The sequence below is a fragment of the Epinephelus lanceolatus genome, chromosome 13 (genome assembly GCF_041903045.1).
Source record: "Epinephelus lanceolatus isolate andai-2023 chromosome 13, ASM4190304v1, whole genome shotgun sequence".
In the NCBI taxonomy this organism is placed as follows: Eukaryota; Metazoa; Chordata; class Actinopteri; order Perciformes; family Serranidae; genus Epinephelus; species Epinephelus lanceolatus.
Window position 1 is genome coordinate 16,554,549 of NC_135746.1, and position 21,384 is coordinate 16,575,932.

The window sequence follows — 21,384 nt, forward strand, 5'->3', positions numbered from 1 at the left end:
ATCTGTTTCATGTACACATGATGTAGTGACTGCTTTAGCAAAAGTTATTTATCTTTTTATTAAAGTTACCTAGTGAACCTTTAATTGAAGTGCTGTATGGAACAATGGAGGGATGCTGAGTGCCTACTCTGACTTCCAGTTTTGCATATGAAACGGCTTTCCAAGCATTTCTCCTAAGATATTGTACGAAAAGTTGTATTTACACTAAGTAAATGTAATTGTGTATATGTGTAAACGATACAAAATGATTCTCCAACCATCGGTTTGATAAATTAAAAGATTTTTATTTCTCAAATCGCCCTCCAGATAGCGTCCCGACCCAGAATGCATTTTGACAAGGTCTTTGAAAAAGCGGCGCGGCTAATTCAAGATGGCGGAGATGGACCAGCTGTTAGACGAGAGTGAGTAACAACACAAATTCAAGGAGTTTTGCACTGTAAACACGCAGCGGTCCCGTAGTGGTAAAGTAAATATTTGGTGATAAACTACAATCGTTGTCCATGTAATGAATATCGTGAGTTTTGGACGGAGTTCATAAAGTCGTTTTTAGAAGCAAAGAGATACCGGTTTGTCCAAGTCAGCTAACGCTCGTTAGCACGAGAGGCTAACCATAGCTAGTGCTGGAGTTGAGCAAGTTACTTTAGCCCAACTGGGTAAACAAATAACGTTAGCTTAGCTACGAGCTAACGGCTGCTAGCCTTACACCGTAAGCAGCAATAACAAAAGGGCTGCTGTAACGTCTCTGTGCCAAAGTACACACGCTAGCTACTAGCTTTCTGTGTTGCTGGGTTTAGTTTTTTAGTCTTCGGTGACACCTTCCTCATTTTTAGTGTCGGCTATCGCCAGTTAACGTTACATGGTAACGCGCTGTGTACCGTTTTGACAATCTGGTGAGGGGAAACCAGCCAAGTTATTTAGCTGTTAACAACTGTAATAGTCATTTCTGTCGACGTGGACGTAGTTAACGTAACTAAATATTGTCTCCGGGTCGTAACACAGTGTAACGTTAGCTTGTGTAGCTCATTTCGTTGATATGATCTGTCCAGCTGATGTTATACCCGTGCTTGACAGCTCATATTGGGGGTTAAGGCCTAACTGACTGCGCTAGCTATATCTAACTTCAGTTACCCTGCCGGCTGCTGTCAGTGTTTAAAGGACACTCTCACAGATGTCAGCGATTTAAAGACGTTTTCTTTGATGGCTAAAATTACCATGTTAACTTAAAACTAAAGATCATTGCTTGATTATTCTTTCAACCACTGTGACATGTTCAGTAAAACATTTACAGCATTTTATAGTCTTATGCCATCAGGATGTAACTGTAGATTGATGTAGTCCTATTTGTCCTCTTCCTCAGGCTCTTCAGCAGAGGCACTTGTCAGTCTAAAAGGTAGGTGGGCTGTAACTGCATTAATCTGTACATGTTTTTGGCACTGTGTGTAAGCACATTGGGAACCACTGGGAATTTTTAAAAACCTTTTATTGGGGTTTACATTAATATACAACATATGTATCTAAGACAAATACAGTGACCCTTTATAGTGTGCAGTCAGTGAGCAAATACAAGTAGTTTTGTATAGTAGTGGGTTGAAGTTTTTTGTTGCACAACAGGAACCTGCTAAAAAAAACAGTAACACACAATGTTCATTTTAATTCCTTTGTTGTATGGATAAATGAAATGAAGACAATTTGCATTTCCCTTTAGACCTTTATTTAATTTAATACAGTACAAAAACCAGATATATGATTTTTAAGTTGACTAAAAAACCTAATTGTTTTTTGTAAATATATTGTCATTGTGAATTTGATGCCTGCAGCACGCTCCAAAAATAGTTGCAACAGGGCATGTTTACTTCACCTCTTCTTTTAACAATATTTAGTAAGTGTTTGGGAATTGAGGATGCTAACTTTTAAAGTTTTAAAAGAGAAAATATTATGTAAGATTTACCCCCCAAAATCCTCTAGATTTATATCTGTCTGTGTGGAATAGCAGGCCAAAATACCGTCTGAATAGTGACAATAGTTTATTCACACGGGCATCTTGAAGCTGTCATTGTAAACAAAGGCTTTTAAAAGTATTAAATAAATCTCAGTTAGTGTGTTCAGTGTCATTCCACTTTACTGCACATAATATGGATTGAAATGTAACAATCTCTTTATCTGTGTGGTTTAATTTGATTAATACCAATATCTGGTCTAAATTTCATCTGAATATCTGCACTGGAAATATGTTTATTGAAAACATTTTTGACACGTTAAATACTCTTTTCTCACACTGTATGTTTAAAAAAAGGATTTTGAAGTCATTGCATTCTGTTTATATGTACGTTGTACACAGCGTCCCACCTTGTTTTGGATCGTAGTAAGACATGGCCAACGAACATAATACTGATTTGATATTGTCTGTGTGTTTGTTAGCTTGCACATGCCATAGGTTTCCTGGTTTAAAGCGTTATCTCGCCATAATGGCAAGCTTTTAGTAGCAACCCCACACTACCTAACATTTGTGGCTGATGTAGTCTCAGATCCAGTCAAACTAATTGTCCCTATAAATTGCTTTCACTGCAGTTTTGTTCCCATATGGACAAACTCCATTTACATCTTCTGTGATATGAGATTAGTTTGAGTCTGATATGTGATAACGCCTATGTCTGACTGGGGTTTGTATTTGATGTCCTTACACTATTGTAAATAAATGCTTTGGGTTTTGTTTTGTAGAAGGCAGTTTGTCCAACACTCTGAATGAAAAGAACAGCTTCCCAAGAGCACACAACACCAGGGGACGTCACTCCTCCCTCACGATGGACACGGTAAGAGAAACTTGTGTATCACAGAGGCTCCATTGCTTCTTCTTCACAATGTTATGAATCCTAAGCTTAAAAACATGAAGTAAAAACTTAGTTATATAACGCAGTAAAAAAAAAAAAAAAAACACACAAATCGCAACTTCCAAATTTCCATACAATGGAATAAACGCATCTCAGTCTAGATTATTGCAAGTGTTAACGTCATTAAGTAGTACTTACAGGGTTAATTTATTGCATTATATGTGCTCAAAATTTCATCCATTCTCATATGTGATCAGGGCATGTAACATGTTTTTAAGCTACTACCCTCATATTTACCTTTACGTTTTACCTCCAGTTGGCTTGTGGATGAAAAACAATCTCAGAAACCTTTTTAATGGTTTGAAAGTCTGTAATGAACAAAGTTAGTGTTGTTGTGTGACATTTATATTTCTAATGTTTGATCTGCAAATTAACGTAGAGACATAGTAGGCTCTTTTAAATCTTTATTTACTCAACCTGCATTTAGCAAGGAGGTCTCTTGAGATTCGTTATCTCTTTCACAAGAAAGATCTGTTTACATTAAAAATATACAACCTGAGAGGCAAAAGTGTGACTGTTTAAAAGAGGTACAGTCTTCATACATATGAATGATTAAATGATGTTGTCTGTTACTCAGTAATTAAGGGGTTCTTGTTTGATATGGAACTGTTGTTGTTTATGTTGATTATAAGGTCACACCTTGATGATCTTATCAGCCACAGTGGAGTGTTTCCTTTGCAGTTATCTTTTCCAGCTGAATACTTGAATGTCTCACAGGGTTTCCCACACGTTCATTTATCAGTGGCAGCTCGCCAGGATTTGCCACCATGATTTGATTTTCTATTTTTGGAGCTGGACCGTTCATTAGGTGTGCTATTGGAATATAAGTATGATTCGGGTATTTATTGCATCCACACTCTCGCAGCGCAGAGTGCACTCTGGTGACAGACGCAGTAGCAGAACACTAGGCAGAGTGAAAGTCAAACTTCGGGTCTAAGAGTTTGTTTTCACTCAGAATTAGCTGCATTAATCTGATCTGATCAGCTCTGATTGGACTGACTGATCAGTTATCCATCCCGTGACTCAAAACTTTGCAAACTGCTGCTGAGGGAAAAAAAGAAGAGTTCCACTTATGTTGCTTTTACTGACCTAAAAAACCCCTCCGATTTTAGATTCTAAGATTCTAATTCTGTGTGTAACATAACGTAACTTAATTGCTTCATTAAGTCTTTTCACACCAGTGTGGTGTGTGGAAATGCAGATCTAAAAGGAATACGCAGTTCACGTGTGAGTGGTCTCTATGTGGTCTTGTGTACGTCCGTCTTTTTATGTTCAGTTTTTCGACAAAATAAAGTAGTGATCGGTATTTTTAGAGGTCACTGGCACAGTCTGGGACCCCTCTGGAAACATTTGTCGCACCAGGTGGTGGTGTAGAAAATACGCGGCAGTGTGCTTGAGGTGGATATTTTCATCTCACCAGAAAATTCCTTGTGTCAGATTGGCATGTCCTGCTCTCTCTTGGGTATTAAACGAGAAGCTGACAGTTGGCAACTCTCTTTGCATATGTTTGTTGGAGTACATTCTGAGTATGACTGATGCATATTGCCTGAATCTTGTGTGTATCTGCAGGAGTGCTTTGACTGAACCATGTTTTCTGCATACAGGAGACAATCAGTGTGGTTCGGATTTCTGTTTTTCCTACTGCACATTAAATCGATGTCTCTGAAGTGACTAAAGAATAATACACACATAATTGTGCCTGGTATGAAGAGGCTTTCACTCTCAGAGCAGTATTGGCACTTTCCATTAATTGGAATCATGCATTATCTCGTGTCCACATGTCTTTGCAGCCCACACGGAGCTCAAAGAGGAGCCGTTTGTTTCGGGAGGAGGATGAGTCACCCCAGCAGCGTATCCCATCCAGATCCCCTCGGAGGAGCCAAAGGGTCAGCACCACACCACAGGTAAAGAGCACACACCATGAAAGTGATTATAGTGCTGCAGTGTTACTTTTACTGTACATGTAGTCCTTAAAGTGAGCAAGCACAAAATGGCTCTGTCTAGTTACTTCAGCCTACACAAGCAAAACAGAGAAACCCAGTGATTGGGCTAACCTTTTCTTAGCTTCCTATGTTCAGTGTTTTTATACTTAGTGTTCCTGTGGTTTGCTCACAGTGAGCTTTTATTATGCAACAACCACACTTAGTGTTTTGTTTGCATTAGCTGTACTTTTTAAGGGGGCAATAACTGCTTCAAAATGCATCAAAACAAAGTGTATCAGAAAACAATGAGGCTGCTGATTTGAAAGATGAAAGGAACAGACTGGTGTATGGAATAAACCTCGACTCCATACTGCTGCCTCTCCTTTGTTAAACAGGAGCTTCAAAGCCAGTGAGATAAACATAGCAAGGCCTTTAAAAACGGTGCTGTCTCGCTAGTCATCTGCTTGACCCTGCAAGAGTTGGACCACTGAAGTTAAAATGATTTCATAGCTCTGGTGGAAGAATACAAGAGAATATGTGCGGGATAACCTTCCTTAAGATGTTTAATTTAGTGTATTTGTTTTGTTTTTTAATACCTATGTTCCTGTATGTTAGATGACTGTTTTATAACGTTTTTCTTACAGAAATTCTCTAATGTGGTGACACCAGATAAGAAGGCATCCCAGAAAATAGGGCTGAGACTAAGAAACCTCCTTAAGCTACCTAAAGCTCACAAATGGTGCATCTACGAATGGTTCTATTCCAATATTGACAGGTAACGTCTCGCTTTCACCTTCAGAAGACAGCAATTATTTTTTTAAAGATTGTGATAAATTCAGAGATGCTTTAACAATGTTTGAGCTTTATGATTATCTGAAATTAAATTGAATGTGGTGAAATGTTTGTGGGACAATGTTGTGTTAACTAAGTTGTGTATTATTTTCTTTTCCAGACCTCTCTTTGAGGGTGACAATGAATTCTGCCTGTGTCTCAAGGAGACTTTTCCCAACCTGAAAACAAGAAAGTTGACAAGGGTCGAGTGGGGAACAATCAGGAGACTGATGGGGAAGCCTCGACGGTATGCTGGAATCTCTGAAGCCTCACCATTTTAACATAACGTTTTTGTCATCATTTATGTGAAACAGTCCTTAATTAAGTCCTTAAGACTTAAAATAAATTCTACAGCACTGTGCTTTGTCGTCCCATCCAGGTGTTCATCAGCATTCTTTGCTGAGGAGCGGACAGCGCTGAGACAGAAGAGGCAGAAGATGCGCCTGCTACAGCAAAGAAAACTGTCTGATGTCTCAAACTGCAAAGACCTTCCAGATGAAATCCCTCTGCCACTCATCATAGGAACCAAAGTCACTGGTAAGATGGCTGACAACATGTCACAGAGATGGCTGTGTTTAAATGTTACAAGGTTATTATCATTGCAGTTAGATGACCTGCAGAGCACCCCAGTTTGCATGTATAGTATTTCTTTGATGTCCTACCCCTCAAAAAAACTGCCAAATCCAACAGAAGGGTACCACCACAACTTTTCCCTGTGGGAACGGAAAAAATGCGTACTGAACTGAACTGTACTGTACTGTGCTGCTCAGTGGAAGTGGGGCTTACATGTGTAGTTTGACTGATATGGAAATTTATTCGCCATAGCACAAGTAAGGAGGTTCCACACTGATCTGAGCAATAGCCCCTTTTCCAACAACATTTCCAGGAACTTTTTTTTTTACTAGGAATTTATTTACTTGGGTAAAATAATTCCTGGTAATCTGTGTGGTTTGCGTTTCCACCGCACCTCAAAGTTCCGGAAAATTTATTCAAATCAGGCTGATGACATAGATGATTCGGCGTGTGCCCTGTATTTGGCTCCGCCACCTTGGCTGGTTACATGCTGCTGTAGAGAGTTGGGGCTGTTTGTCTCAGCCAGCAGCTAAGTTTAAAAGTATTTTAAGATAAGCATCAAACTAAGTTAGTCTACATACAGACAGCTGTCATTTGAGCTTTAAGTTTCAAGTTTATTCACACGTCAACAAAAAGTACAGCTGCACACACATCAGCACCAGGGTATACCAAAGTATACCCCACGACATGTGAAAAGGGGCACCCCATAGAAGCTACTTCAAGCTTATTGGGAGGGGGCTTATTAGTAACAATTCACTATCAGCTGAACTAGCGTGCTGTCCTTGTGTAAGACACAACGTTCGTGTCGGTGGATGAGAGACTGTGGACAGATCGTATTGAATATTGCTGTCTACATGTTTACGTGTTCATGCTTACTGAACACATGTATTGATAAAGTATTGGCTTCTTCCCGCTAAGGATTAATGTCACTTACAGTAACAAGTGTAGCTGCTGTCAGCTCGAGTTATTTTCGAGTTATCTTCACTTTGTTTCCACCGCGGCCGCTCGGCTGTTCACCGGTTACTGTGTCATATAGGTGTGTGTGTGTGTGTGTGTGTGTGTGTATGAGTTCAGCGCCGGCACAAAAGAACCGTTACGTTAGCGCTTATCAATACTACGGTCTCTGATAATTTAGCCCCGGGGCTAATTTAGTACCGGGTGTCGGTACCCATCTTTAATCAAAACACAAATGAAGTGGAGCCTGTAGAAATGAAATAAAGTTTGCAGTGGCTGCCCGTGCTAGGAAGTGCGGAACGCTGCAAGTGTGAGTCCACCAATCAGCATTCCTTGGCACACAGCCCCGCCTCTCAAGAATTCCTGGTAATCTGAAAAGTTCTACCCCCCCTACTAGGTACTTTTTTCAGGGAAAGTTTGGGGTTGAGGGAAAGTTTTTTCCCCGGGTAATTTCGGTGGAAACGCGCCGAGGCTTTTCAAAAGCCCAGGTAAATGAGAAAAGTTCCTGCGGTGGAAAAGGGGCTATTGTTATTAGTGCAAATTCTGATTTTGTTTGTTTTCTTTTCGTTCAACAGCTCGACTCCGAGGCGTCCATGATGGGTTGTTCACAGGGCAGATCGATGCAGTGGACACCAGTGCTGCCACCTATCGTGTCACCTTTGACCGCAGTGGTCTGGGAACACACACTGTGCCTGACTACGAAGTCCTGGTAAGAATACAGAACACATAACGACTTTATTTTGTCATTATAATGGAATGTCATACACTTTCAAAACACAAAGATGTTCTGAAGCTGTAATAATACATTGTTAAACAGCTGGGGATGATTGTGTTTTCCAGAGCAATGAGCCCAACGAGACCATGCCCATTTCAGCCTTCGCCCAGAAGCATCGTATAACACGCTACATGCAGAACCTCATGACTCCTCCTCGAGGGCCTTACCCGTCCGCTACCACTCCCGTCCTTATGGTACTGTGAACTTACATCTAATGACAGATATACATGTGCTGCGTCATCACACTTGTTCCTGGTGTCTCACAGTTGTCAGTGATATTTGGTAGTGGTTTAGATCTGCCTGTTGCCTGTGAGCACACCTCTCTATTGCAACAGATACTTGGGCAGGCAGCCAGTAAGTTTGAGGTGGTTTTGGGCTATAAATGTATTGATGCAAAAGCATGTTTAACTTTGTGTCAGTGGTGGGATTTAGTGAATAAGAACAGTTCAGGTATTGTCACATTGAATCAAGTCATCATAAAAAAAATTGTGAATTAGTTTGAGCTTTAACACGATCAGTTTAAACTTTAAACAGTAGGAATCATACTGCAACTCTTGTTGAATTTTCCGAATCTCTTCCTCTGGACTGCTTAAGAAGACAAATGACTTCATTATCCATTTTTTCCAACAGGACAATGACCCTCTTATCAACCAGCCACCATGGAAAAACAAACTGCCCGGTGCTGAGGGAGATACTCTGGGAGGATTTCCTGTCAAGTTCCTCGTCCAAGTGGTAAATAGTGCCTGTTAAATGGAATACTAAAATCTAACACCTGAAAACTTTGCAAGGCTTTTTTAACAAACACTTTGTGATTTTTTTTTTTTTCATGAGTAGACAAGGCTGTCCAAGATCCTCATGATCAAGAAAGAGCACATCAAACACTTGAAGGAAATGAACACAGAGGCAGAGAAACTGGTACAATCATCATCATTTAATAATAGATTTATTATTTATACATTTAATTTAAAAGAAAGTTGCTTCAGAACTTGTTAAATGTTTTCTGAGATGCATACATCAAGTCCAATTAAAACTATGATTATGTTTTTGTGTTCAGAAGTCGTACTCGATGCCTATTGACCTCGACTTCCAGAAGCGATATGCAACCACAGTGCTTGAGCTCGAACAGCTTAATAAAGATCTCAACAAGGTGCTTCATGAAGTTCAGCAGTTCTGCTGTGAGGTAAAGTAGACAGACGTCAGTTCTGTTACTAATTATTGTCCCTGAAGCCTGATATTCATAGCATCTTACTTCTTGGTCTCATCTCGACCAGTTTGAATATAAATGTGCCTTGTTTAAGATGCGAATCCCCAATTTGTCTGTCCAGCTCGCTCCAGATCAGGGCATGGTTCCAGCTGACCATCCCACAGAGCTGCGGCGGCGTTGTGAAGACGAAGCCCAGCAGATGGTGCAGCTGAGCAACTCACTGAAGGACGGACAGCAGAGTGTGACTAACCCCAGCCTCACACACCTCGTATCCCGCCTCACTGCTCTGCTGCTACAGATCAAGGTAAGGGATATGCTCAGCTGCGTTCATTCCTGCTCACACATTTTCTAAGGGCCAGTGTTCACGTCGTGTTTTTGTTTTCAGCGCCGGTATCTTTTTTCAATTATTCCCAGTGAGGAGAGAGCATATGTGGCTGCCAAGAAATAAAGTGCTGCACCTAGCGTCTTTTTTCAGAGTGCTTGGCCTTTTTTGTGCGTCCCCTCCAAGAGCTTCCAGTTGAAAATCTCAAGCACATTTGTGAGAGCACAACAGGTGACGGACACTGTAGGTTTCCAGTGATTGTTGTACATCTATCACTGTACTACGGAGCTTGCCGTTAATTGTGTAATCAACTGTCTGTTAATGTATTGTTACATTCGCTATGTAGCTGATGTTAATGTCAAGACGTTTTTGTCATAGAAACAAAACCCAAGTGCAGCGTGTCTTTTAAAAAAAGCACTGGGGGACACCTTTTTATGAAGCACTGGTATGAGGCGCTCCCCTGTGCCCCACCCCTTTTTCTACAGAAAAAAAAGACGCTATGTGGACCCTGTCCCTAACTCATGTCAGATTTATTTGTGATGATGTATTGACAGTGAGGTTAGCACAAATTTGGCATCAACGTCAATGCTTTAATAAGTCTGTTGTGAACTTTCTTTAACAGCTTTTGTATGTTCACTGAAGAATATTTGAATAATAAACCAGTACTTTGAAATTCTTTTCATTGCTCATTTTTGTCTGTTTTTCCCAGTGTCTGGCAGATGGAGGAGACCTGAACTCATTTGAGTTTAAATCTCTGACAGACTCCCTTAATGACATCAAGGCATCAATTGATCCCTCCAATCTCAGGTAAAAAAAAAAAAGCAGGGTTTCTAACTACACTTCCTTAAGCCCAGTTCAGACCACAGATTCACAACTAGGCAAAATCATTTTAGAACGCTGAGGAGAAAAGTTGCAGCGCAGTGAACTGACCCATCTCAACTTAACTCAAGCCAGCTGATGGTGTCACTTGCAATTCATGCTGCTTTCCATTTACCTCGGAAGTCTGATTAAGGAATGACGTCACACCTGAGATTACCACGTTCTGGTACAACAAGTCAGGGAACCAAGATGTTGTGATACCAGTTCTAGTCAGGTCAGCCATTGTTGGTGATACCAGTTGATAACAACAGATTACACTCTACTTTGTGCACACAAATACTGTAGCAACATGTCCACAGAGAGAAGTTGGACAATACTGTGTGTATGATTGTTTTAATGAGACACAAATAAGACCGTAAGACCTTAAAGGTTCCTCAGACTTTTCAAGTTGAACTTCAGTGCGAGTTCTAAAATTCAAGTTCCTGACTGGAAACTCAGAAATTCCGATTTCCCAGTGGAAATGGAACGCACCGTCAGCTTGTAAGTAAGATGGTCAAGTCAGGTACAATCTGTCAGCAGATGCCGTGTTCGTTCACTTGCTGCAGCATTCTCTGATAACAGCCCTCCTTCCCTTTTGAGCCTGTCTTCTTTACAGTAGTGATGGGCAAATGAAGCTTCATGAAGCATTGAAGCTTTTCATCGAATTGGTTCACTCAAGGGCAAAGCTTCTTGATGCTTCATTTGCTCTACTAAGCCATCTACTGGACAAAAAAAGCTATTACAATTAGTAGTTTGTATATATACTTTTTAAACTGAATTGAATAAATCTACTCTCCATTATAGTAACAGTAAAGATATGATGCACCTATATTAATATAGTGTGTATTTTTAAAGATATATTTTTTGGGGGCATTTGGCCTTTAATGGACAGGACAGGCAAGCGTGGGGGGGGGGGGGGGGGGGGGTGACATGATATGCAGCAAAGGGCCACAGGCTGGATTCGAACCTGGGCCGCTGCGGCAACAGCCTTGTACATGGGGCGTCTGCTCTACCACTAAGCCACCAACGCCCCAATATAGTGTGTATTTTTTACACACTATATTATTTTTGTATTATTGGATTTTGTAGATTTAAACCTTACCTTTTTGAAATTACAATGGTCACACTCTCCAAACTATCCAAACTCTCAACTGTCAAAAACTCTCCTCTATCACAACCACACATTTTGAATGAAACCTATGGGGTTTTTTGGCTGTCAAATACTCGCACCAAGATCTGAACAACTTCCCGAACCAGTCACGTGGTACAGCCGGCCAGCGAGGCTTCGGACGTCACCAGTGACGTCACTCGTCTGAAATGACACAAGCCTCGATACGCGCATCGCGGAAACACTTCCTGGATTACTCGACACACGCTTCGAAGCCTCAGCACGGCAAGTCACATCACTACTTTACAGCCCTACAGCTGTTGACGCTCATGTCAGCTCCATCTTCATGGTGTATTGGTATTAGGTGGTGGGTCGCTGCTGCTGCTGCTGCTGGCTGTTTGAGCACATGTCACACACACACACTGAAAAAACAAAGTGCTCAGTCGTTACTTGTGCTTTAAAAGCTGTCAGTTAGCACCAAAGTACAGAGAGATGTTGCTATGGAGACAATACACCGTCTCATCTTGTTGCATTGGTGCAAACTGGTAGGTTTTAAGAACGTTGCAGACCGTTGCAAGTAGTTGCAAGTTCCATCGCGTCTCGTTGGGAATCATTATTCTGAACTGGGCTTAAGTCACACTACATGAAACAATAGAAGGGATGGTTCATAGTTTTTTTTTTTTTAATCTGTGTCAATGGCATACCTATAGAGTCCTCAAGGGGACATGGGTGGGAAGAAGATGGTCGTAAACAAGACGATAATACTTTTGTGTTTTCCTGAGAAATATTTTGAGTTTCCATGCACACGTCCTGTAGCAGCGCAACATGCAGAGAGGGCTTAGATAAGGTGAGTATAGATCTGCGAGATCTACGATTGTGGTGATTGTTTAATACCCTATTAAACAGACTATTCAAATACCAGTGAGGTGACTGTCATAGCTCTGAAACAGCTGTGCCACCCTTAACCCTTAACAAACTGAAAGCTTCAGCCTACTTCAGGAAATGCCTGGATGGTTCATCTAGGCCAGTGGTTCCCAACTGGTGTTGTCATAGTCCAAAAGTGGGTCGCAGGTCCTTTTGAAATCGACTGCAGTTGACTCGCAAACGTGTCAAGTTAGAAAAAATTTATTTGAAGTACAGTGAATTTCCGGCACAGAGCTTTCACTTTGAAGTGCTGTTCCTGCGAGTGACTAGCTGACAGCTGCTTGACACAGACGACAAACCAGCTCGACGTCATGGCCAAATGCACTTACGATGGTGAATATATTGAACTGTGTGGACCTTGAACAAATGAGTAAGGAGAAATCTGGCTCCTGTAGCTGGACCAGTTGGGAATCACTGATCTAGGCTATACTCACCTTCACCAAGGCCTTTGCATGTTGCACTGCTGCATGAGATACACATGGAGACTCAAAATATTTCTTAGGGGAATACACATGCGTAATTCGACTTTATTTTAGTATTATCCAAGTCAGCATCACTACTAGTCACTATTAAGTCAGGCTCCAAGTACTTAACATTTCTCATACCATTGTCCTTTTTGTGTTTCTAGTTGCTTTCAGAATAACGTTGAGATCCACGTGGCACACATCCAGAGCGGCCTTAGTCAGCTGGGCAATCTGCACGCATTCTCTGCCAACAACACCAATGCAGTCTGAGCACCTGCATCACCCACACCACACACAGGTGCATGCACACGCAGAGGTGCGGTCCGTTCATATCGTCTTTTGAGATGGTGCTTCCACCTGAACTGGTACAAGACTGCGAATACAACAAGCTCACGTGGATGTTGTGGATCACCACCGTACGATCTGAATTTGGATGTCCCAGCGTAACAACTCGAGTTCTGCCCCGGACCCCTGATGCTTCCTGCTGAAGGGAGGGAGGATGTCATAAGTATTTTACCCACCCATTTTATTGTGTGAAAATGCACCCCGTCAAACACAAATCTGAAAGAACCTTTTAGCTATCCCCACAAATCCACATCTCCAAACTCTCAATGGTTATTTATTGGTTCCACGTGCCAAACATTGATTCTTATAGTTTTTATAGTTCATATTTATTTATTTTTGAGTAGGTGTGTATGGTTATGAAACGATATTTTGCTTTCTCTGAAGTTTCCCCCCCTTCCCTGTAAGTGTTATTGTTCTGTTGCTCCACTGATGGTAAGCACAGGGAGGCTAAAGAATGTTTTATAAAATTGTTTATTGTAGATAATTGTACAATATCTCTGATTATTAGGACTGTCGTCAACATTTCTGCTGTGTATTCAGAAATGGCTTTTGTAATTTTGTGTGCACTGAAAAGAGATTTTGGTATTTTTATAAAGGAGAACTCTGGGGTTTTGATGCCTTTTACTCCCTAAGACGATCTTAGCATTTCCAGATTTGGCATGGCTGTTGCTGCGACCCCCCCCCCCCTCCCCCACACTAAGCCTGCATCACTGATGTAAGCCCGACATATTCAACTCACCAGTTTTTTCCTAGAGAATCTCCTTTTTCAGTTTTGTAAAGTTGTATATGAGAGTGCCTCAGGGCAGTTGTATATAAATGTTTCCGTCTTTTTATATTAAACATAATATTGCAAAGCAGCATTTGGTCTTGTAGTTTTTAGTCTTTATTGACAGACAGTTTTCTTTCTTTACAATCAACAGTTTTATTACTATTTTACAATAAATACAAATGTTCCTTTTACTGCCTCTTATAATACATCACATAAAGCCGCCAAAACCAGCCATGGCCTCGTTTTCCCAGTCTGAGTCAGAGTCAGTGAAGTCCTGAGCCTCCGTGGCATGGATCGGGGAGAAGTGACTGAACCTGTCCCCTGCTGCCCTCACATGTGGATACTGGATTTGGCATCCGTTATCCTTCGGTGAAGACCTGCTGAAGTTATTCTGCGTGGGGATGGGAGGAATCACAACCTTCATCTCTGGCCCGATGGTCTTGTTTGGTGGGAAGTTGTCATATTCCACCAGAACCTTTGCACCCTGGTTGGCGCTCATGTTGGCTTCCATTTTGAGTTGATGCTCGTTCTCTTTGGGATACAGATGGATGTTACAGCACGGGACGTTGACGCTCAGCTCGCGCCGTTGTGTCTGCCCAGGCTTCACTCTGGTTCCCTCCTTGTCGTAGATGCAGGAGACGGGCGTGTGTTCGTAGCTGCTGGGTTTGGTGGGCATACTGGTTCTGTGAGGGTCGTCTGTGTTTTGGTGCAGTGTAGGTCTGAAACTGTCCTCCAGTCCGAAACCTGCTATCCTGTGTGCCTCGGCTCCATGATTGTTGTCATATACTGGAAGAGAAAAGGAGAGTGAAGCAGTTAGTTCTGAAATAAGAGAAATATGCTACTCTCATTCCCTACACTAAAGAGAGGAGTAGTTCTGAAGTAACATATGTAAACTAAAATGACTTCAAATCATGTGTTAGTGATTTCAAGGGCAACACCAACCAACCAACCAAAAAAAAAAAAAATCCATTGATTTTTAGAAGTCTCTCCTGCCATGTAAGCCATTTGGGCCACAGGGCATCATGTGACTGTGTAATTTCACTTGGTGACATCACAAATTTGAGTGTAAGCACTCTAGTTTTGGATTTGGGAGAGAGTTGTTCATATTTACTAAGATGTTAGACTATCTTAGACCCTAGCAATAACATGTATAAATTTTGAAAATTGGCATAACCCCCCTTTAAAGCAGATATTTCTGCAGCAAATTGCCATATTCATCATCTAATGTGGCCTGAAGGACTTGAATTATTTTTGTGGGTAGGTAAGGACTGAGCACTTAATGCGTGAGTGACAAAAAATAAGTGTAACTGGGCCCACAACAAAAACCTATTACTGTAATAACTACCTTTCTCTGGGCCCATCCTGCTCTGGAGCTGGCTGAAGGGGCCAGCTGCTGGCGGGTTGGCGACCTTCATGGACACCGATGAGCCAACCTGGCGACGTGACTTGGCCCTTCTGTTCTGGAACCATACCTGAAATGTGAGGACAGGACAGTTGAACAATTTACAATAACTTTGATGTTTTAAAATTTAAAACAAATTTAAAAAACATTGCACATGTTGAGACTTCTTCAATGAAACTTGACATTACCTGAATTCTGGACTCGGGCAGGCCGGTCAGAGCCTCCAGTCTCTCTCGCAGGTAGATGTCAGGATATTTAGTGTCTGAGTAAACTTTCTCCAACACCTCGATCTGCTGCTGGGTGAAGTTGGTCCTCTTTCTCCTGTGGGTCAGGATTGCCACACATTTATCCGCCCTCGGTGCAGAGTTAGCAGAGTTGAAGTAGTTTGCAACATCTGTGGATCCATAATCTGTGAAGATAAATAAAGAATGTTTAGTAAAAGTAGACTAGAAGTCTAAAGTGCGTGTGCGTAATGCGTAAATTACGCACGGCTGCAAAGCCGTTTTTTACTGTAACCAGTGGTGAAAGCTGCTTCACAGTTTGTTTGCGAGTTATTCTCTTGCTGCCAGTCACCCACCTGAGTTCCCCATGCTGTTAATCTGCAGAGGTCCGTCATGATACATCTGGAAATGATTCAGATCCCCAACGCGCATATTCCCATGAACAGAAGACATGATCCTCGACCTCTTACTTCCAGCGACTGACTGAGTTTGAGACCTGCGTGTCTCTGGGGTTAAATCCCCCCGCGATCAAAGGTGATGCTGCCTCTACGTGTGAATGGGTGAACCATCGGTGCCGGCTGGCACTGCAGCGGCCGCGCACTGACTTCAGACGTCTGCAGGCCGCCGGAGGTGTGAAGGCATCACACCTGGGACGGTGGAGCGGCCGCATGTCTCTTTAAGGGGTTTTTAATGGAATCTGCATGCGCAATACACATCGGCAGTGAAAACATTTATCCGCTTTGGAATGGATGAAGCAATAATGGACCTGTAGCCTTCAAAGAGGGACAGTCGGAAACTGCCATTTCCTCAACGGGTTAGAGCCTCACAGGGGCTGCAGTGTGTGGCTTGATAACATTTTTCTGCTGTATCTAATAAAATCCAGTCAAAAGTCATATTCCTTTGCAAAGAATGTGAGCATAGGCTTTATTTCAACAACTGTTTGTTGGAGCAATTCAGCAAGAATATACACTCTGTTGTGTGGCCAGTGTCCTATAGTCTCTATGCATTAGGTATTTGTGTACATAATGAAGTATATATGATGATAAAGATTATATATTTTGAGTAAATCTTATTAGTAAAGCAGGAAGACAAGACATAAATATATACACTTTTAAATAACATAAAGGATATGCCATTCAAATTGTATTAAAGCCGTGTATTGTTGACTGTGATTCTGCAACTAGACAGGGTTGTATATTTTTTCCATTGTTGATAGAGGTTTTTCTTTTATGGGTTAGATGTAAAAAAAAAAAAAAAAAGTATGATAAGATAAGCTAGAAACCTTGTGTTTGAATTAATTGAAAAACATAGGTTGTGTTGCAGGTCTTCAGAGGATCTGCTCCTGAGTACTGATGTATGTAGGAAATGATGCTTCCTGCCCCCTTTCAGTGGCAACAAAGTTAATCTCAATACACAAACCTCAGTTCAAAAGTATCCAGGAGTGGGCGCTTGTTATTGAATGGGTCACCTTTATTTGTTTCAGAGGGGGGGGATCAAGTCAAGAGGTCAAGTAGCAGCACAGACAGACTAATTTGTTCATACATATTTGGACATGAATGAGTTTTAATGATCACAGGTACTTTTTTTTAAACACAATATTTTATTTAATTTGTTAGAACAGGGTGTAAAATGAAACAAAAAACACATGGCAGAAGAGATAGATATGTTTAAATCACACACCCTGAGGGGATGGAAATAACACAACAGAAAAAGGGGGAAAGCCGCATTGCATGTCAGTGTACACATTACATAGGTAGACATTATACAGAAATATCAGAGCCAGAATAAACTGCACTGACCAGGAAGTACTCAAGGCAGAGCTACAGCACTCAGAGAGAGACATTACCCTACATTTCCTATGTCAGAGTGAAACTTTGTACATGTGTGGACAATTAAAAGCACAATTTATGCTCCATATTTAATTACTTTGGGCGTGGGGTGACATTTTGCAATATGAAGTGTTTGTCATGCTGCATCCTGATTCATATGATTCATGGGATGCAGCTGGTTTAAGTCACGTGGAGCAGACTGTATGAAGTTAGTGTTAAACATCATGTTTCTGATGGAGACTTGTAGCAAAAAACACTAAAGCTTTTCTCTTGTCTAGTTGATCTCTGTGGGAAAATGACTTGACAGCCATTGTGTCACTTCAGATCCACAGCAGCACTTATTGATCTCTGTACTTGTCGTCAAAGACATTCACAGTTCACAGGCTGCTTTGTCTGAGGGCCCTAATTGGGTATTGCCGGCGTGCACAGACCAGATTGCTATGCTAAAATCAGGCTGTTGAAGTTCCTGATCTTTTGTAAAAGGAAGGCAATGACATGTTTTCTGAAAGAGCTGATAAATGAGCAGTGGCCACAAAGCTCTTTAGTCGGGACCAGTGAAAAATATGTCAGAAATGAAAAAGCTGTGCAGTTTGAATGCATCCAGCATTCTTATAATGATAACACACCTTTGCTTTTAGTGTTTGTATAGTCATCATTTTTAGCTTGGCAGCCCTTGATAGAAATTTGACATTTTAATTAGACTAAAAGAATGTAGCTCTACATTCAGTCATGCTGATATATTGTAGTAAACAGACTGCACTTTCAAACATCAAACAGTGAAAACACATGGGGATTTGTACCGGCTATTTCCAGTTGGCAGCTGCCTCAGTAGACACAAACAAAAGCACATTCACACCTTGTAAGTCTGACCACTGTGTAACCCACAGTTCGACCTGACCACTATACATTTAACCTGCAGACAGACAGGTAAATTATCCTCACAAGTTTGCAGGTATATGTTAAAATGTCAGCTGTGTTATGGCCCTTTGTTATGAGCTTGGTCTTTGTGTATTTGAGGGATGTTTTAAAGTGCTATGTATACTCCTGTAGCGTAAAGAAACATATTATTACAAGCTGTAGGTGAATGTGATGATTGTTATTGTGTAGGCTACATATCCTCCAAACACGTGTTACTGCAGTAATGTGTATTAATATTAGAGCTGGATCATAAATCATCCAGCTGATATATTGACAATCGATATTAAATTATTGCAGATAAATTAGCATTGGTTTGTCCACTAGAGAGCACTGACAAATTTATTTTTCAGCTTTAACATTACAATTTAATGGATCCTTAATTCTGGTGTTTATATAAAAGAAAAGGACTGTCTACCAATATATTGCTATAATATCTAAACTCTCAAATATACGTATTGTTATCTGCTTTTAAAATACAATATTTGATACGCTATAATTCATATTTACTAAAAGAAATAAATAGAAATTTGTCCATTCCCACCCATTTCACTAAGAGGCTAAATTGCAGCCATAATATGTTTAAAAGCTGAACTGTTTTTCCCAAATATTTGGTGTCCCTAAACTTATTTATGTAAAATAAAAATCAGAGAATAAAATCATCTTAATACATTATACATAACATTTTAAGAACAGATTGAACTTTTTAATGTTTTTAAAAAATATATGTTTTATGTAATATATTTACTATTACATTTAGGTATTTATGTGTTCTTTGTGTCATCTGGCTGCAAGAAAAAAATCCCCTCATGGACAATAAAGCTTCACCTACATTTAAAAGACAATGAGATTTTCAGTGTTCTCAAATATGGACGTAACAAGATGTTTCTTTGTGTGTGTGTGTGTGTGTGTGTATGTACAGTACAGGCCAAAAGTTTGGACACACCTTCTCATTCAATGCGTTTTCTTTATTTTCATGACTATTTACATTGTAGATTTTCACTGAAGGCATCAAAACTATGAATGAACACGTGGAGTTATGTACTTAACAAAAAAAGGTGAAATAACTGAAAACATGTTTTATATTCTAGTTTCTTCAAAATAGCCACCCTTTGCTCTGATTACTGCTTTGCACACTCTTGGCATTCTCTCCATGAGCTTCAAGAGGTAGTCACCTGAAATGGTTTTCCAACAGTCTTGAAGGAGTTCCCAGAGGTGTTTAGCACTTGTTGGCCCCTTTGCCTTCACTCTGCGGTCCAGCTCACCCCAAACCATCTCGATTGGGTTCAGGTCCAGTGACTGTGGAGGCCAGGTCATCTGCCGCAGCGCTCCATCACTCTCCTTCTTGATCAAATAGCCCTTACACAGCCTGGAGGTGTGTTTGGGGTCATTGTCCTGTTGAAAAATAAATGATCGTCCAACTAAACGCAAACCGGATGGGATGGCATGTCGCTGCAGGATGCTGTGGTAGCCATGCTGGTTCAGTGTGCCTTCAATTTTGAATAAATCCCCAACAGTGTCACCAGCAAAACACCCCCACACCATCACACCTCCTCCTCCATGCTTCACAGTGGGAACCAGGCATGTGGAATCCATCCGTTCACCTTTTCTGCGTCTCACAAAGACACGGCGGTTGGAACCAAAGATCTCAAATTTGGACTCATCAGACCAAAGCACAGATTTCCACTGGTCTAATGTCCATTCCTTGTGTTTCTTGGCCCAAACAAATCTCTTCTGCTTGTTGCCTCTCCTTAGCAGTGGTTTCCTAGCAGCTATTTGACCATGAAGGCCTGATTCGCGCAGTCTCCTCTTAACAGTTGTTCTAGAGATGGGTCTGCTGCTAGAACTCTGTGTGGCATTCATCTGGTCTCTGATCTGAGCTGCTGGTCCTCATGTGTGCCAGTTTGGTTGTAGCGCTTGATGGTTTTTGCGACTCCACTTGGGGACACATTTAAAGTTTTTGCAATTTTCCGGACTGACTGACCTTCATTTCTTAAAGTAATGATGGCCACTTGTTTTTCGTTAGTTAGCTGATTGGTTCTTGCCATAATATGAATTTTAACAGTTGTCCAATAGGGCTGTCGGCTGTGTATTAACCTGACTTCTGCACAACACAACTGATGGTCCCAACCCCATTGATAAAGCAAGAAATTCCACTAATTAACCCTGATAAGGCACACCTGTGAAGTGGAAACCATTTCAGGTGACTACCTCTTGAAGCTCATGGAGAGAATGCCAAGAGTGTGCAAAGCAGTAATCAGAGCAAAGGGTGGCTATTTTGAAGAAACTAGAATATAAAACATGTTTTCAGTTATTTCACCTTTTTTTGTTAAGTACATAACTCCACATGTGTTCATTCATAGTTTTGATGCCTTCAGTGAGAATCTACAATGTAAATAGTCATGAAAATAAAGAAAACGCATTGAATGAGAAGGTGTGTCCAAACTTTTGGCCTGTACTGTATATCTGAACTGACTGACCTGTTATATTATTTCTAAATTATTTTTCAGTCATCATATCCATGGGTGGATTATAAAGCAATGGGTTCCTGGGCACAGCTTTGCAAAAGGCCCCACCACGTCTCCTACACAGGAGCAAGACACGCAGGCTGGTGGTGGTTTTGCCTCTATTTTTTTGTTTTGCTTCTTTTTGAAGTTGTTATGGATCTTTTGTGGTCTTTTTTTGTGTCTCCTTGTTTTTTTCCCATGTCTTTTTGATATAATAGTGTGTCCTTTTTGGTCACCTCGTGTGTCTCTGTGGCTCATTCACATCATTTTGTGGACTGTGAGGCCCCTGTCATTTGGTGCCCCTTGGCCTGTGCCCAGTAAGCCTGTTCAGTAATCCATCCATGGTCATGTTAAACACTGACATAATTTTTGGCTTCTTCAACACTTTTATTTTTGTCTAAAAAACAATATCCTATTATTAAAAGTAGATGGACATGATATATGTGTGATTACACTTAGGACTGTTGCCAGGAGTATTACAGCACGACAATAATGTACTAAAATAATTGTTAGATCTCATTGCTTTTTAATATTATGTATACATACTGTACTGACATATAGAATATAGAATAA

General features: G+C 40.9%; 2 protein-coding genes across 3 annotated transcripts; one reads left to right on the forward strand and one right to left on the reverse strand.

Annotated features, from left to right (window-relative positions):
• The first annotated feature begins 349 nt into the window (after positions 1 to 349).
• Positions 350 to 14,025, forward strand: lin9 (lin-9 DREAM MuvB core complex component). 2 transcript variants are annotated; one of them, XM_033647991.2, is made up of 15 exons: positions 350 to 401; positions 1,358 to 1,390; positions 2,719 to 2,810; positions 4,679 to 4,792; positions 5,455 to 5,585; positions 5,763 to 5,888; positions 6,021 to 6,178; positions 7,744 to 7,877; positions 8,009 to 8,137; positions 8,574 to 8,675; positions 8,778 to 8,858; positions 8,998 to 9,123; positions 9,269 to 9,451; positions 10,179 to 10,276; positions 12,988 to 14,025. In XM_033647991.2, exons 1-15 carry the CDS (start codon positions 371 to 373, stop codon positions 13,091 to 13,093), a joined length of 1,644 nt encoding a protein of 547 aa, XP_033503882.1. In that variant the 5' UTR covers positions 350 to 370; the 3' UTR covers positions 13,094 to 14,025. The 2 variants fall into 2 exon arrangements, with proteins under 2 accessions (XP_033503882.1, XP_078029923.1); XM_078173797.1 differs by lacking the exon at positions 350 to 401 and adding an exon at positions 449 to 466.
• Positions 14,026 to 14,138: 113 nt separating this feature from the next.
• Positions 14,139 to 15,992, reverse strand: mixl1 (Mix paired-like homeobox). The gene is made up of 4 exons (XM_033648033.2): positions 15,917 to 15,992; positions 15,528 to 15,748; positions 15,283 to 15,409; positions 14,139 to 14,723 (listed from the first exon to the last, which is right to left on the reverse strand). Exons 1-4 carry the CDS (start codon positions 15,990 to 15,992, stop codon positions 14,146 to 14,148), a joined length of 1,002 nt encoding a protein of 333 aa, XP_033503924.2. The 3' UTR covers positions 14,139 to 14,145.
• Between the last annotated feature and the right edge of the window lie 5,392 nt (positions 15,993 to 21,384).

Bases quoted from the DNA above. Each gene is read 5' to 3' on its own strand.
- lin9 (XM_033647991.2), top strand. From the start codon at position 371: ATGGCGGAGATGGACCAGCTGTTAGACGAGA. The intron at 5,586-5,762 runs GTAACGTCTCGC...TTTCTTTTCCAG, and splicing joins TTCTATTCCAATATTGACAG to ACCTCTCTTTGAGGGTGACA. The intron at 9,124-9,268 runs GTAAAGTAGACA...TTGTCTGTCCAG, and splicing joins TTCAGCAGTTCTGCTGTGAG to CTCGCTCCAGATCAGGGCAT.
- mixl1 (XM_033648033.2), bottom strand. From the start codon at position 15,992: ATGCGCGTTGGGGATCTGAATCATTTCCAGATGTATCATGACGGACCT. The intron at 15,749-15,916 runs GTGGGTGACTGG...TTATCTTCACAG, and splicing joins TAACAGCATGGGGAACTCAG to ATTATGGATCCACAGATGTT. The intron at 15,410-15,527 runs GTAATGTCAAGT...CTCACATTTCAG, and splicing joins TGCCCGAGTCCAGAATTCAG to GTATGGTTCCAGAACAGAAG.